The following is a 16680-nucleotide window of genomic DNA, read 5'->3' on the forward strand; positions in this document are numbered from 1 at the left end:
CCCTGCTGTCTTGTGTCTGATATGGCACTGGCAGCCTACAGCACTCTCAAGACTCCTGGTGGCGCCATTCACAGAAACGAGTATGCAGCATGACGTGTAACTCTGTAAATCTTTCATTAGGCAAGCCAGAACTATAGCGTTTTTACTTAACAATAGTAGTACTATTGAATAGTGTGCTTAATAGAATTTGACTTTCATTCTCCTTTAAGCTTAAAGAGATACTGACACAAGAAATTAAGCCTTTTATTACAGCTATCATAAAAATGTCTTTGAATGCTATTTATAATTGTGCCATAAAAGTATTTGCTTGATGCTCTTCCATTCCCTATCTGATCCCCGATGTCTGCCATATTTGTGCAGCAGGAGTCCATTAGTATTAGAAGCTATAACTGACAGGCTAAGAAGGGACAGTCAGGTTGGCAAGACAGTCAGGTTTGGGAACTTCAAGTAGCATTTACTTACATTTAAAGCAGGCCTATCAGTGAAAAATGATCAACATGACCTATAGGGAACTTTTTATGTACATTCATATTTTTAAAAGTAGTTTTTAGTGTCAGTATCACTTTAAATTGTTCAAATAAAAGCTCTTAGCACTCTATTTATAAAAGTGTGTAGTTCAGAGCTGCACCAGAATTTACACCAACATTTTAGACAATGGACTTCGTGAATTATTGCAGGCAGAAACCAATAGCTTTAATTGGTATATATCTCCTGTGTGTCTGTAACATACCAGCAGCCTAGAGCAGGATGACAATTAATTGTCAGAAGATTTAACTTTGAAATCCTGCCACTTACCCAGTTGCCAGCTGCTGGCATTTTGTTTGGGCTGTGTACTCAAACTGGAAGGAGAGGAGAAGGCACAAATAGATTGAACCATAAGACACCTATTTTTTCAGGGATATTTAACGTAAACAATAAAGTAACTATCTACCGTACAAAACATATTTTATTCATATTAATACAGCTAGAATCATCAAGTGTGGATGTGCCGTGTCATAGCAAGTGAGGAGCAGAACAAATGTTGATGGAGCACAATGAGTTTTCTCCACCAGCATATTTCAGCCAGTGCAGAAGAACCTGAAACAGGCCACACAACCTCCCATGAACTTCACTGGAAACACTGCTGGTACAGGTTTCTCTGCATGAAAGTGGGCGACAGTGTTTTCAGGCCAAGAATCCACTGTAATTGCAGTGTCAGGTAGTTCCCATTGGAGTCAATGGGAGAAGGGCTTTCTGGCTTAATTATGTAAGAAGAAAAATACCCTGTGTGCCAGATCCCTAATAAAAGGTAAAGGTGTGTGGCCAAAATAATCCATGAAAACATAACTTAACAGGCCTTTAACTAATAAAGCAGAAAAGGTGCTAGTATCATCTTAAGGGCTCTGGCACACGAGGGAGATTAGTCGCCCCCAAACAAATCTCCCTTGTTGCGGGCGACTAATCTCCCCGATATGACAACCCACTGGCGAAAATGTAAATCGCCGTTGGGTTGGCATACGCGGCGGTGCGATTTGCGGAAATCGATTTACATTTTCGCTGGTGGGAAGTCATATCGGGTAGATTAGTCGCCCGCAACAAGGGAGATTTGTCACGGGCGACTAATCTCCCTCGGGTTCCAGAGCCCTAAAACAGGTGTTTCCAAGTCACACACTCTATATGTGCCATGATACATAAAGAATTAAGTTATTTTCATTGTTCTAATGTGACAGGAAAGAAAACACATCAAAGAAAGAGAATCAAAGCTCTTTGATAAAGCTGTTAGCATTTCTATGTTTGATAGCCACCATGACAGAGTCTCACAACGAGCAAAAAAGGTTTTGAGTCCCTTATGTCCCACTGCAAGATCCACACATATATTTTCTATATTTTTTTAATAATTTTATTGTACTTTTTTTAAATCAGTTATGTACATTTCAAACATATTTTAACTAACGCACAAAGGTAGAAAATGCTTTTTGTTTTACAAATTTTAATTATCCAATAAAGAATACACAAAATTGTGTGCTGTAGTGTGACAAGATTTGGTGGGTCAAATAAAGTCTGTTTCATAAGATCTAATCAAAATCTGTCTAGTTTAGCCCTAAGTCAAAGCAGGATATTTGTCAGCGTTGAGCTATTCTCTTAAAGGGGTGGTGCACCTTAAAGTTAACTTTCAATATGTTATAGAATGTCCTATTCCTAGCAACTTTGTAATTGGTCTTCATTATTTAGTTTTTATAGTTTTTGAATTATTTGCCTTCCTCTTCTACATCTTTCCATCTTTCTCAAAATGGGGGTCCCTGAAATGTTTGCTCTGTGAGTTTATTATTGTCACTTTTTATCACTTATCTTTCTTTTCAGACCCCCTATTCATTCATATCCCAGTCTCTCTTTCAAATCACTGCATGGTTGCTAAGGAGAGCAAACAGTTAGCTGCTTTCAAACTCGAGCGGCACATAACATACAGCTAAATAACTGAAAAACCACAAATAATAAAAAATGAAAACCAATTGCAATTTGTCTCAGAATCATTACCTACACATCATGCTAAATGTTAATTTAAAGGTGAACATAAAGGTTGATAAATTTTGAGGGAGATAAGAGAAATATCAGCAATTAAAGTTAAAATTGTAACAGAAGACTGAACTCCTGGTTGTTACTTTTTAAACAATGTTGCAAGTGCCAGGCTCCTCCAGCAAGGAAAGTCTGTAACATCTGCTGGTGTTTGTTACATTGTTTCAAATACCAAAGCCCCCAGGGCAGGGAATAGAAAGGACAGGCAGACACTGCTTTTAATAGCCGTTATATATACAAGTAACTCAAAAACCATTACAAATATGTAATGAATGTATATTGCAAAGTTGCTTAGCATTATGTTTTCTTTAACGTTTATTTATAAACCACCAACATATTCCACAGCGCTGTACAATAAGTGGGTTTCATGCATTGGACATACAGAGTAAAATAAAAGCAACCAATAACCGATACAAGAGGTGAAGAGGGCCCTGCCCAAAAGAGATTACAATCTACAAGGAGAAAGGGTGTGGGAATGGGCAAGGTCAGAAATGTTAGCACCAGTGCCTGCCCCAGATACCAGTGTGACTTTAGTTAATATATGTAAGGACACAGGTGGCTTATCTGAACCTAAATTAGCAGTGAAAAACAAATTTTATTTTATGTACAGGTATAGGACCAGTTATTCAGAATGCTCGGGACCAAGGGTATTCCGGATAAGGGGTCTTTCCGTAATTTGGATCTCCGTACCTTAAGTCTACTAAAAAAAAATCAATAAAATATGAATTAAACCCAATAGGATTGTTTTGCATCCAATGAGGATTATTTATATCTTAGTTGGGATCAATTACAAGGTACTGTATTATTACTACAGAGAAAAAGGGATTCCGTTTAAAAATTCTAAATTATTTAATATGGAGTCTATGGGAGATGGGCTTTCTGTAATTCGGAGCTTTCTGGATAACGGGTTTCCGGATAAGGGATCCCATACCTGTATTATTTATATATATATATATATATATATACACACATACATACACACACACACACACACTACATCATAAAATCAAAATACACATTGCTGCTGCTTCAGTTAAAACAAGCAATTGGCATTTTTACTGGCATAAGATACTCTGGTTCAGCTTTTATTCATTACCACCTAGCCACAATTCCCCTTAAAAACAGAAGGCTCTTTTGTTTTTGATTTAACTTTTGTCTACAGATGCCACTTTCCTGTTTAATAGTTAATTGCAGGAGCATTTCTCATGTTACATCAGCTAAAAGTAAACAATTGCTTCACTGATACACCATCAGTCAACTAAATTACTGGCCTTTTTTTCCTCACGAGAACTTCAAAGAAAACTGTAATTATGCTAGTTTTTCAAATTCAAGTACAATTTAGAATTAGAATTTACTTTGTTATAAATTAATTATATATTATAATTAAGTAAGTGCAATACATTGGAGCTACATACAGGTCTGGTTCTCTTGTCTGCATGGCTTTGGTTACTCAAGTTTCCATAAAGGAAATCCTGATAAAATTAAGCATAGTGTGTATGAGAATTATAAAGACCTTAGGTTATAAGTTCCACTGGGAAGGGAAGGTATGAATTTTATGCACAGTTATACATAGTACATAGAGAAAAGTAAGTACCTTTTACAGAAGCACACAGCATGCTGTGCCATTGTACCTTTAGCACAACGTTTCAAAACAAGAAGCAGTTCACCAGAATGAGAAATAAGTGAACAGAATAAAAAATGTGGCCAACCGGTAAAGTTTATAAAGCCCCTTTAAAAAAAATATATATATATAAATATAAATATATATATAAAACATACAGTGTATGTTTGAATCCAGGTTGATTCTGATCTGAGCCTTTTTTTTTTAAGCAGGATTCAAATTCAGGCAAATACAAGACCCTGGCCTAACCGAATCAGAATCCAATATTTTGATTATGTTTGGCTAATTCCGCCTGTGTGGGTGCAATTTTTAGGACAGCAGAAAGGTTCACATTCAGACTGATTCAAACAACTGCACAGTTTGGTGAATTTCTGGATAAATAATCTTTTCATAATTTGGATCTCCATACCTTAACTAAAAAATCATTTACACATTAAATAAACCCAAAATGATTATTTTTTCACCAATAATATTGTTTAATTATTACAGAGAAATAAGAAAGCATGTCATTTTATTTGGACTTTATGGAAAAGGCCTTTGTGTTATTCCAAGATAACGAGTTTCTAGATATCTGTATTTAATAACAAAACATACTGTATCCTCATAAAAAATTGCCCAGCACAATTACAGCATATTAATATTCTGCAAGAAATGATGATGGTGTATGTAGGGCTCCAAATTTTAATTTCCTGGTGTTGCCAGCCATTAAAAGGTCTCCATACCCCTTTTATCAAGTATCTGATAAATATTTTAAGACATCTTCAACAACAGCTGGAGTTCCAAACAACTCTTAAAAAGAGAAAACTCTACACTGCTCATATTACAGAGTTGCCCAGCTGCTAGAAGCAAAAAATGTCAGTACAGGTATAGGATCCCTTATCCGGAAACCCATTATCCAGTTCCAAATTACGTAAAGGCCTTCTCTCATAGACTCCATTATAAGCAAATAATTCTACTTATTAATAATGTTTTCTTTTTTCTCTGTAATAATAAAACAGAACCTTGTAATTGATCCCAACTAAGATATAATTAATCCTTATTGGATGCAAAACAATCCTGTTGGGTTTAAATTATGTTTAAATGATTTTTTAGTAAACTTAAGGTATGGAGAGTGAAATTATGGAAAGATCCCTTATCCGGAAAGCCCCAGGTCCCGAGCATTCTGAATAACAGGTCCTTTACCTGTACTGTGTTTAACCTTGTGCCTCATACACATAGGGGCTGATTTACCAAAGCACGAATTTGAATCCCGAATGGCAAAAATTCAGATTGGAAACGAAAAACTTACGACTTTTTCGTCGCCGTCGCAACTTTATCGTATTTTGCGCGACTATTTTGTCGCCATGGCGACTTTATCGTATTGAACGATAGTAAAATGGCGGAAAAACCTTTCCGACTTTGCATGATTTTGGAAGCCTCAAAGAGGAATAAATGGCACTCTGCAGCTCCAACCTGGCCCAAAGAAAGTCACAATACTGAAGCTTGAATGAATCCGAAACTTTCGTACTCGGCGCAACAATACGATTTTTTCACGATGGCGATGAAAATGTCGTGAAAAATATACGAAATATGGCGACGGCGTCGGAAAAGTCGCAGAAAATACGAAAAAGTTGCGCTGCCGATGAAAAAGTCACAAAAATACCGATCATTCGGACCGTTCATGGATTAGTAAATGTGCCCCATATAGTACGCCCTAACTACCTGTGCATAAATGTGCAAAGAGCCAGATACTCCTAGAAACAGCCATGTGAGGTGAACAACTTGATCAAACCAATAAGCTTTTTTTTATATAACAGTGCCTTCTCTTCCACTCCATTTCTGCTGATCTAGCAGTCTAGAAGGAGTTGCATTCTCATTTAACCACTCAAACCCAGAATAAACAGTTATAAAACAAATACAATACAAAACATTTATGTACTGAGACTTATGAAGCTATCAAATGTCTTCATAATTCATTACTACTTACTTGATAAGATCCTTTACTCATACTAAAAAATATCCAAAACCAATAAAACTGTTTACAAAGGTTTTGCAGAAAATTATAACCCCATCACAGATTTCTATCACTAACTGATTTTCAAGTTACTAGTTCATCTTAGCACTGTAAAACAAGGCACACTTTTGTATTCAGTCACAATATTTTCATTTTGCTTTTATCAGAGATAACAATTCCCTTTTTTGTAGTATCAGGAACTAAGAAAAAGAAAATGTCCATCTAGTTCCAAAGGTCGCTGTACAAATAACCCACTATATCCAAATCAGTGTTTTAATCCGCGCAGAAAACTAAGAAAATCTCAGAAAACAGAATCCCTTTAGACAAGATTAGTATGAAATCGAAAAAAAGCAGACAGAGAGGGGTCCCTCTAGACAAGGGCAGAGAAAGCATCCCTCTCATGCACCACTGTGATGCAAGGAGCAGACTTATGCAGCACTGCATGACAATTCATTTGGATGAAAACATTTTATATATATATATATATATATATATATATATATATATATATTTATTTATTTTTTTTTTTTTTTTCCCTAATCTTTGTTATGATTTCAACTACTCTTGAAATGCCATGTAAAATAATTTGTATGCCAGGGAATGGACTAAGGAATAAACAGTATCATTATGACTTTCTGTATAAAAAACAGAACAAACCATAGTATGCATATCTAAACATATTCATACACAAATACTTGTGCTATACTGAAATGTTACCATGTTACAAGAAGTATCACAACCATTTAAAAAGTGTACTTTTTAATTAATACAGGCAACTTATTTTTATTGGCAGTGCAGAGAAATAGGCATCAGTGGTCCTTTAACTATGCTTGATGGAAAGTTCAGAAACGGATATGCAGACAAAGAGAGAAAACATGAAAAAACACACTTTCTTTAACAGACATATGCGAGGAAAGAATAGGAGAGTAAGTAGCATTTGCTCAACATTGTTATGCTGGCTGTCAGTAGGCAGCGTGTCAGCTGTGCCCAATAGTTCATGATAGCCACTCAGGAGTTCTTACAGTGTGCAGTTAATAGATATCCAATGTATCTCTAAGGAAACTGTCAGTTATCTCAGGTTATGAGATATTTTTTCTGACATGACAGGGTAGTTGTTAGCTTTCCTTGTTCAACACAAAAGATGGATTACACAATGAATTGGCTACAAGCACATGTGAGGTGGGACACAAAATAAACAGCATCTGGTTTCCCTACCTTATTTTGAACGTAGATCTGCACATAAGTGAGAGGAGGCTCTTGTGATTCTGCCCTGGTTAGATTTTTCAGTTTCACTAGGACCAAAACAGACAGAAGTCTAAAACAAAGCCCCCTGCCGCCGGTTCAGCCCTGAAAATCTTAGCAAATGGGTAATGAGATATTTGCATTTGGTGCTGGTGGGGAGGGGAGTGTGGAAAGCCGGTAGTGGGGGGAGGGCGAGGGGAAGAAAGAAAGAATGAAAGGGGGGAAAAAAAGGAAGAGAAACTGCTAAAGTAATCTCATATTGTCTGCAAGCTGTATTGACAGTAATCATCAGTCACCTGCTCAGGCTGCTTCACCCCAGCCTTGGGAGGCAGAGCAAAGGTTGAGTTGGGTCAGAGGATCTGGAAAGACATCAAGCAGGGAGGGTGATAAGGGGGAGCTGGGAAAAACAGAACAGCCCACACTGATGTACACTGAGAAGGAAAATAATAGCCTAGCAAAGCTTTGGGGAAGGGGAAAGAGGGGTTTAAAAGTCTCACGAGAGCTTATTAGGATGTAACAAGGGGAAGCGGGTAAGGAAAACAAAATAAAAGAAAGAGTAACTTGCACTGTGCTTGTACAGATCTTGTGACTTCATTCAGGAAACAAAGGTCCTCTAGAAAAACAGTGCAGCAGCTTACTACAGACAGTTCATGCTGTTTATTTTATGCTATCGAGAATATTAAAAAAAAAAAGGGGGGGTAGCGTCCCATCAACTATTTGTTGCAACTTTTCTCTTGCAGTATTATATGTATCTCACACTTTGTACATTGTTATATCCATTTACACTGTAAATATAAATGTTACACAAAATAAAAACAGTTACACACACATGATCTTAAGCCTGCAATAGGCAGGGGATGTTTCTAACTTAAACCACTGAATATCTTTATCAGTCTAGAAAAATGCAAAATAACGGACATTATTTAATGCAATTGATAGCCTATGTACATTCTGCCTGTAGGCTACGGCATGCACACAACATAATGCATCAAAGTAATGCTTAACCCTAAATTAAACAACTGTAATACTGGAAGAGTAAAAGCAAGAAACCATATTTGGTTAAAACATAAGGTGGAGAAATACTGTCAGAGTGTGCTGGAAGTTGTAGTATAACAACATACCAAGGATCACAGACTGAATACTGACAACAAAGTATTCTTTATTTTTTTTCTTGTTTTTTCCATTTAAAAATCACTTTAAAAAGTACATCATTTTTTCATAAAGTTTTCCAAAGGAGCCCATTGTTTATCTTTCAGATTTCAGAAGTAACAGCAGTTGGTGGGTGGTAGGTGCTTGAGCATTTAAAGGAACAGTAACACCAAAAAATGAAAGTGTATAATACTAACTAAAATATAATGTGCTGCTGCCCTGCACTGGTAAAAGTGGTGTGTTTACTTCAGAAAGTCTACTATAATTTATATAAATAAGCTGCTATGTAGCCATGGGGGGCAGCCATTCAAAGGAGAAAAGGCACAGGCACATAGCAGATAACAGATAAAACACTATTGTATTTTACAGTACTTATCTGTTATCTGCTATGTAACCTGTGCCTTTTCTCCTTTTTTCCAGCTTGAATGGCTGCCCCCATTGGCTACACAGCAGCTTATTATATAAATTATAGTAGTGTTACTGTAGCAAACACACCAATTTTACCAGTGCAGGGCAACAGTGCATTATATTTTTATTACTTTAAAGCTCTTTTATTTTTTGGTGTTACTGTTCCTTTAATAGGGTATAGAAACAACACAATACATGGAACTGAAGCAAACCGTGTTGGGGGAACCACTGGACCGCTAAAAGAAGTGTATTTGGAAAGGTCCCCAGATGGAAGGGGAATAGAAGAGGCAGGTCTTGCAAAGAGGCAGCATTAATGGATCTATCTCTTGGGGTTTTGCTATACTGGGAGTCTGAAAGCAGAACATCTGTTTAACTATTTTTTGTAAAGCCATCTGCTTTTAAATACATGTATGTATGTTGCATGTATATTGTATGGTAACGTTTTCTATACTCGTAACCCAGCTAAGAGCAGCAAAATAACACCGAGCAAGTGGCATAATTTGCAGTACTATAGCACAGGTATGAGACCTGTTTTCTAGAATGCTTGGACCTGGGGTTTTCCGGATAAGGGATCTTTCTGTAATTTGGATCTCCTAACTTAAGTCTGCTAAATATCATTTAAATATTGAATAAACCCAATAGGATTGTTTTGCCAATAAGGATTAATTATATTAATTAGTTAGGATCAAGTACAAGGTACTGTTTTATTATTACAGAGAAAAAAAGAAAATCATTTTTAAAATGATGGAAATTATATATTTTTTTTTAATTATGGAAAGACCATCTCCAATATACACCATTTTAAGCAAATAATTCTAACTTTCTGGATAATGGGTTTCCGGATAAGGGATCCCATACCTGTACTTACAGATGCAGACTAGTAAGAAACACATCTAAAAAACAATTTTATTAATAGATTCTAAAAGAAACTGTATGAACAGGTAATATTTACATATTTTTTTGAGATAAGGAAACAAATCTGGTCAATGCTTAAGAGAATACACTTCATGGTTTGCCAACTAGAATTCATCATACCATAATAAGGATGGTAGCAGTAAGCTACATGCATTATTGGAATGCCAACCCATTCATTCACTTATGAGAATGTGAGCAACAAAGTAAAATAAAGAATGGGATTCAACAGGAGAGTGTTATTGACTGGAGAAACTGACAATTAAAAATAAATCTTGAGCCAATACTTACATATGAATGTGCATTAATATTCTGTGTTTGTTTCTTTGTTTATTTATTTTACACTGGTGTAGTAATTTGTCTTTACATGCACAAGTGCACAGTAAAGGTGGCCATACACGCACCGATAATATCGTACGAAACCTCGTTTCGTACGATATTCGGTGCGTGTATGGTATGTCGGCAAGTCGACCGATATCGCAGGAAGCTGCTGATATCGGCCGACTTTTCCAATCGGACCAGTTTGAAAATTTTGATCGGGCGCCATAGAAGGCGCCTGACCAAAATCTCCCTTCAGCGCTGAATCAGCAGAAAGAGGTAGAAATTATTGTTTCTACCTCCTTACCTTCCGATTCAGCCCTGAATGGTGTGTGGCGGATCTGACGATGTTTCGTGCGATAATCGCACGAAACATCGTCAGATCGCCACGTGTATGGCCAGCTTTAGAGGGAACACTGATGCCAACATAAAAGGGCAAGATGGTTAAAATTAGCCAAATTGCCTGACAAAATCTTGGCATATATGAGAACCTTTAATCTTTGCACAAGCCTACTGAGATCATTTGTACACAGTTCCTGACAAGTACATTTTCAAGGAACACAGGACAAAACGCCTGTAAGAGCCCTAAATGTCTCAGATCCTCTGAAAGCACCAGTACCAAATACATTACATGGCAAAAAGTATTTGGACAGCCCATTTAATAACCAGTATTGGCTATTTAGGCTACACCCATCACTCCCAACACAGCCATATAGATTGTAAGCTCTACGGGGCAGGGACCTCCATCCTCTTGTGTCTTTGACTCTTAACTTGTTGCAACTGTATTTATCTTGTATTTATTGTATACTTTGTATTTATCTATTATCTTAATAACCCCCTGTTTGTATTATTCTATTTTACTGTACAGCGCTGAGTACATAAGTAGCGCTTTATAAATAAAAGATATACATACATACATACATAACATCAAACAATTATATTCTTCACAATTCCTTGCTTGTTTGGGGCAACAGTTTGGAGAAGGCCCTTTCCTGTTATACTTTAATCAAACAAGTTGATGGAGTGGGTAAACAATTGGTATAACACGTAGAAAAAATGCTGGCAGGCGCATCTGGATCACCAAGAAAAGATTATTAGAGCAGCTCGATTTAAAGTAAAAACATTTTCAGTTTATTTTATCCACACATGAAATGCCAAAAAAGCCTTATGCGTTTCGTACCTAGAGGGGTACTTAGTCATAGGCTGAATTACAATTCAAAGACACACAATATTTAAAGCCAAACTAGCCAAAACTAGACAAATCTCTCAAACAAGTCTTGCCATTGCTGCAAGTAAAAAATTATTTTCCTTTAACATTTTACAAAAATTTCCCACTTGACCAACTTAAATACCGGACACCTGAGATCAACTGGTAACAATGAGAAGGAAGCTGGTCTCACAGCTCTATAAGTATCAAATCATTCTCCCTGACCCATTTGACAAAGTACAATGGAATGGATGACAGGATATTATACTGTTACTATACCAAGATGACTAGGAAGAGATAACAGATGGGTAGAGTCTATCTCTACTAGAGATAGGCTAATTCAATTTAAAAGTGTGCACTAACTGTATATTACTACAGGAAAACTGAAAACATTTGGGAAGGATGCAGAAGCCAAAAGTCCAAAATGTATGCAATCTGATGCCACTTCCATGCATAAGATCTGACAATGCCCAATAGTCAAATAGTCACACCAACAATATAAATCTATTAGGGGTGGTGGAATGCATACTCCCACTTAATAAAAGTAGAATATTAAACAAAAAGTTTAATTGCAGTTAAATTGATAGGCACCAAAGAGAAAACAACCCCCTCAATTGGTTATTTTAGTAAACAGAGGGTTAAGGTCCCCATACACGGGCCGATAGTAGCCGCCGATACCGGTCCCTTGGACCGACTCAGCAGCTTATCGGGCCGTGTAGGGGCAGAACCGAGGGGCCTGGCCGACATCTGGCCTAAAATTGGCCAGATATCGATCGGCCAGGTTAGAAAATTCAGTCGGATCGAGGATAGCATCAGCTCGTTGATATGGTCCCCGAACCGACTGTCCCATTGCTGCCCACATAATGCGATCGTTTGGCCCCAGGGCCAAACGATCGAATTATTTTTTTTTTTACCTAAACGCTCCCCGATATCGCCCACCCGTCGGTGGGGATATCGGGTGAAGATCCGCTCGCTTGGCGACATCTGCTCGTGTATGGGGACCTTTAACCAAAATTACATTGGAATATGAAACTGTCCAACTACATTTGACAGGATTAGGCCCCCCAGCTAGAAGAATATCCAAGTAGTGAGGCATTACTTGTCAATGAATCCCCTACAGCTAGATGTGAGTTACCCCAAAAAGACTGCATTTAACTACAGCCACAAATATAAATGCTACATATTACTCTGGTGAAAGTACACATATGATTACGCAAATACTGTGGCATCCTTTATTATATTTCGGTAAAATCGGAATGGTCAAGAAATTCAACACATTATTATACATATGTTTGAAAAACTGTCTTCTTGAAGAATTCCAAAGAGATCAGCGGTTCTCAACCTGTGGGTCGGGACCCCTTTGGGTGTCGAACAACCCTTTCACAGGGGTCACCTAAGACCATCGGAAAACACATATTTCACATATAAAGGGTCGCGGCATTAGGAAGGTTGAGAACCACTAAAATAGATAAAAATGTCTAGCTAAGCAAAACCAGCAAGCCACAAATATTTGCTTTACTACCAATGTTACGTAGCGCAGGCCAGATAGCACAGCTTAGTTTTCAAAATTCTCTAATCAGTAGTATAGATTTAAAGTGTGTATGCTATATGAGTAAAACGTATTTACAGCTAAGAACAATGTATTTTATATTTTACTTCATTTAAAAAAAACTCATCATGTAGCTAACGACACTCAGTGTCTTGACCAGCACTGCCCTCTGGTGGAAATCAGCAGTCAAAACAAAATCCTGTCTACCTGCCACTGCAGTTACTCTATGTTACTCTATAAGAAGTGCCACCTGTTAAGCACATGGATTAGTGACAGACAAGCTTAAAAATGCTTGTGTTTTTTGAGCAGAGGTCTACCAGTCACCACTTGGTGCTTCTCAGTGAGCAGCAACAGCCAGACAGGGGCAGTAATAATGCCATGTGTGCAATAAACTAAAAAATGTTCAAATGAATACAGAAAGTTACGCTGTTTCACAATGGAAGCCTATCTAGTTCTGGCTTCCACTGCATAAGTAAGAAAAGGCATTTGAGATAACAGTTAACTGCAAATAATAACTAAAGAAACAGACACCTTTAAAATTAATGGAATAAAACACATAAAAGTCAATGCAGAGAATGACCACATGGATAAAAGCAAATACAGTTATTGTACTGTAATATACCGTATATACTCGAGTATAAGCCGAGTTTTTCAGCCCTAAAAATGTGCTTAAAAAGTAACAATCGGCTTATATTCGGGTGTATACGGTAATTGAGCTAAAACTACATGACATACGGGAGTTGCGTGCGCGCCCGGCCTTACAAAGCATGTAGACGCGGCGTGCAACATTTATGCTCAGCTGGGACACAGCGGCGTGCCCGTACAATCCACGAGGACCCCCGTGTGTGAGCATGTTCTTCGTATCCAGCGTCGGCAGGACTGACAAAGCGGAGGTACTACACACGCTGTGCTGTTACAAGTCCGTCCACGGGGCGGGGGTGGGGTTTGGATGCGAGCGCGTTGGCAGGACTGACAAAAGTGGAGTTTGGGGTATATATGGTAATTAAAGTACGGTCCTTGCAGATAGAGGTCTGCCTGATTTTTGTGAATAGTGCGCAATGAGAGATACTAGTAAGGTGTGCAGGCTGAGCTAAATGCTATGATGCCCCAATGGGAGAGTGTTCCCAGCATGGCCAGCCATTTTGGTCACAAGCATGCACATAATAAGCAAGTTTTACAACTTGCTGTTAGGACTCACTACAAGCATTTTTTTTTGTCCAAAATAGTATTGTTTCTCCCACACATTTAGCTATGATAGCTGCCATTTAAGTTGTTGATAACTACACGTGGGTTTGGGTGGGGCTTGCAGCATCCTGGGCATTGCATTTCTTTAAAAAATAATACTAATAATAATGCAGTGAGATATCCATAAAACATTGAGTGTGTTAAACCATCAGCACAAGGGCAGATTTACAAGGTCAGAAGCTTATAAGGGAAAATCCACAGCCTTATAAACAGAAGCAGTGATTATGGCCAGTCTTTGCTTCTCCTGATCTTTACGCCTGGCTAAGGCTGATGGGAGCTTAACTATTGTAGTACTGTGGTGGGACTTGTACACTGGGGTCCAAGTACTTGAAAATTAGTATGGCAGCTTCCTTAGCGTTCCCAAACTTGCTTTTGTCTGCTGCTGTAGCATTTTTCTTTCCCTAAAGTTATCTATTTATTTATCTGTTATTTATTTGATTATTGAAACTTAGCAGTAGCGGCTGCATTTCCCACCCTAGGCTTATACTCGAGTCAATAAGTTTTTCCAGTTTTCTTAGGTAAAATTAGGTACCTCGGCTTATATTCGGGTCGGCTTATACTCGAGTATATACGGTATATTGTAATCACTACAATAATCAGTAAAAACAAAAAATTATTTACAATAAAATGCAACATTTATGTTAAAGCGACAATATGCTTCAAAACAAGGTGCTATGCCATTTGGCATTACAAAGTGTGTTTTTAAAAAAAAAAAGTCAATAGATTTGTGCAACAAAATTTAAGATGTGTTACTTACCACTGTTTCCAGGGGGCTGTAGGGAATCTCCAGTCAAAGAGCACCATCCAATAGGAAAGATGTCCCTAGAGTCATACTTGCACCAATAGTCAAATGCTCCTCTCCAGCCATCAAAAGTGATAAAAATATCATCCCCTTTTACATCACCAATAGTAGCTGGGCAAATTAAATAAGGGTTTTTCTTATCCACCGCTTCCAGTTTCATTCCAGTTTTAAAAAAACTTTGTGATGGCTTTTGAGGTTCCTGGTGAAAAAAAAAATCAGTTAAAAAACTGCTGCGATACAGAATATTAATACAACATATGGAAATACTTACTGCCAACTGTTGCTTTAAAAAAAGTCAATTTAAAAGGGAAGTAAAGGCTTCCCACAAAGTATAGAGATTCTAGAAGGATTATTTAAAGGGACAGCAAACCCCCTTTTTCAACATTAGTTCATTGAACTTTGATTGTGCACACCATACTTTTTGTCTATTGAATTGTCTTTGCTTATTTCCGGGGCCAGATTTAAATATAGGGCCCCGTACACACTTCCCGTCTGCTACCAATCACCAGCAGCAGTTCCATACCTCCCAACATTTTGAAAATGGAAAGAGGGACAAAAATAAATGGTGCGCACAGTGCGGCAATTTTTGCGACCACACCCCCTAAATACCAATCCAATTTCACTAAATTTGGCAGGTTATTTAAAGTGCGAAAACATTTCTGGGAGTTTTGGGGTCCTTTTTTATGTGTTATTACAGTTTTTCTAAAAAAGGTGAAATTGCCCTTTAAGCTGTAAGTCTCAGTTCCGCCCAAGAGACCTGTTTAGCTTATTAGTTACAATTGCATCTTAGTGCAGGTGTGGCTTTTTACCTTTCTGGGCTCTCTGCCAAAAGCCCAATTATTAAGGCTGATGTCAGACGAGGCGTAGGGCGAATATTTTCGGCAAGCGAAAAAACGCTCCCGTTTTTATGCGTATTTTGCTACATGTGCCTGCACCAGAGCGTATTCCATTAAGTCGGGTGCAGGCATGTTTCAAGTTTTATTGTCATATACAAATAACATGTAGGAGGCGTAGGAGCGTATTTCCGTTTGCCTAAAATATCCGCCCTATGCCTCGTCTGGCATTAGCCTTAAAGGAACAGTAACACTAAAAAATGAAAGAGCTTTAAATTAATAAAAATATAATGCACTGTTGCCCTGCACTGGTAAAACTGGTGTGTTTGCTACAGTAACACTACTATAATTTATATAATAAGCTGCTGTGTAGCCCCGTGGGCAGCCATTCAAGCTGGAAAAAAGGAGAAAAGGCACAGGTTACATAGCAGATAACAGATAAGCTCTGTAGAATACAATAGTGTTTTATCTGTTATCTGCTATGTGCCTGTGCCTTTTCTCCTTTGAATGGCTGCCTCCATGGCTACACAGCAGCTTATTTATATAAATTATAGTAGACTTTCTGAAGTAAACACACAACTTTTACCAGTGCAGAGCAGCAGCACATTATATTTTAGTTACTTTTATACACTTTCATTTTTTGGTGTTACTGTTCCTTTAATTAAAAGTGACAAATGTTTCTAAGTGCAGGTGACGCTCGTTAAGATTTCTGGGCTCTCTGCCAAAAGCTACTTTTTATTAAATTTTTATCTTTTTTAGCTTTCAGTGCACAAGATCAAAGGGAAATGAGGGACTTTTCAGTAAGAATCTGAGCTGTCAAAAGAGGGACTGTCCCGTAAAAATCGGGA

At 37.7% G+C, this 16680-nt stretch overlaps 1 protein-coding gene across 5 annotated transcripts in view; it reads right to left on the bottom strand.

Annotated features, from left to right (window-relative positions):
• scml2 (Scm polycomb group protein like 2) overlaps positions 1–16680 on the bottom strand; it is a 65402-nt gene that overhangs the window by 11878 nt on the left and 36844 nt on the right. For all 5 annotated transcript variants that reach the window (XM_031896132.1, XM_012957288.3, XM_012957291.3 and 2 more), the window contains 1 exon segment: positions 14955–15198. In XM_031896132.1, coding sequence (XP_031751992.1) covers positions 14955–15198 — 244 coding nt within the window.

Source organism: Xenopus tropicalis, chromosome 2 (assembly GCF_000004195.4).
Source record: "Xenopus tropicalis strain Nigerian chromosome 2, UCB_Xtro_10.0, whole genome shotgun sequence".
Classification (NCBI taxonomy): domain Eukaryota; kingdom Metazoa; phylum Chordata; class Amphibia; order Anura; family Pipidae; genus Xenopus; species Xenopus tropicalis.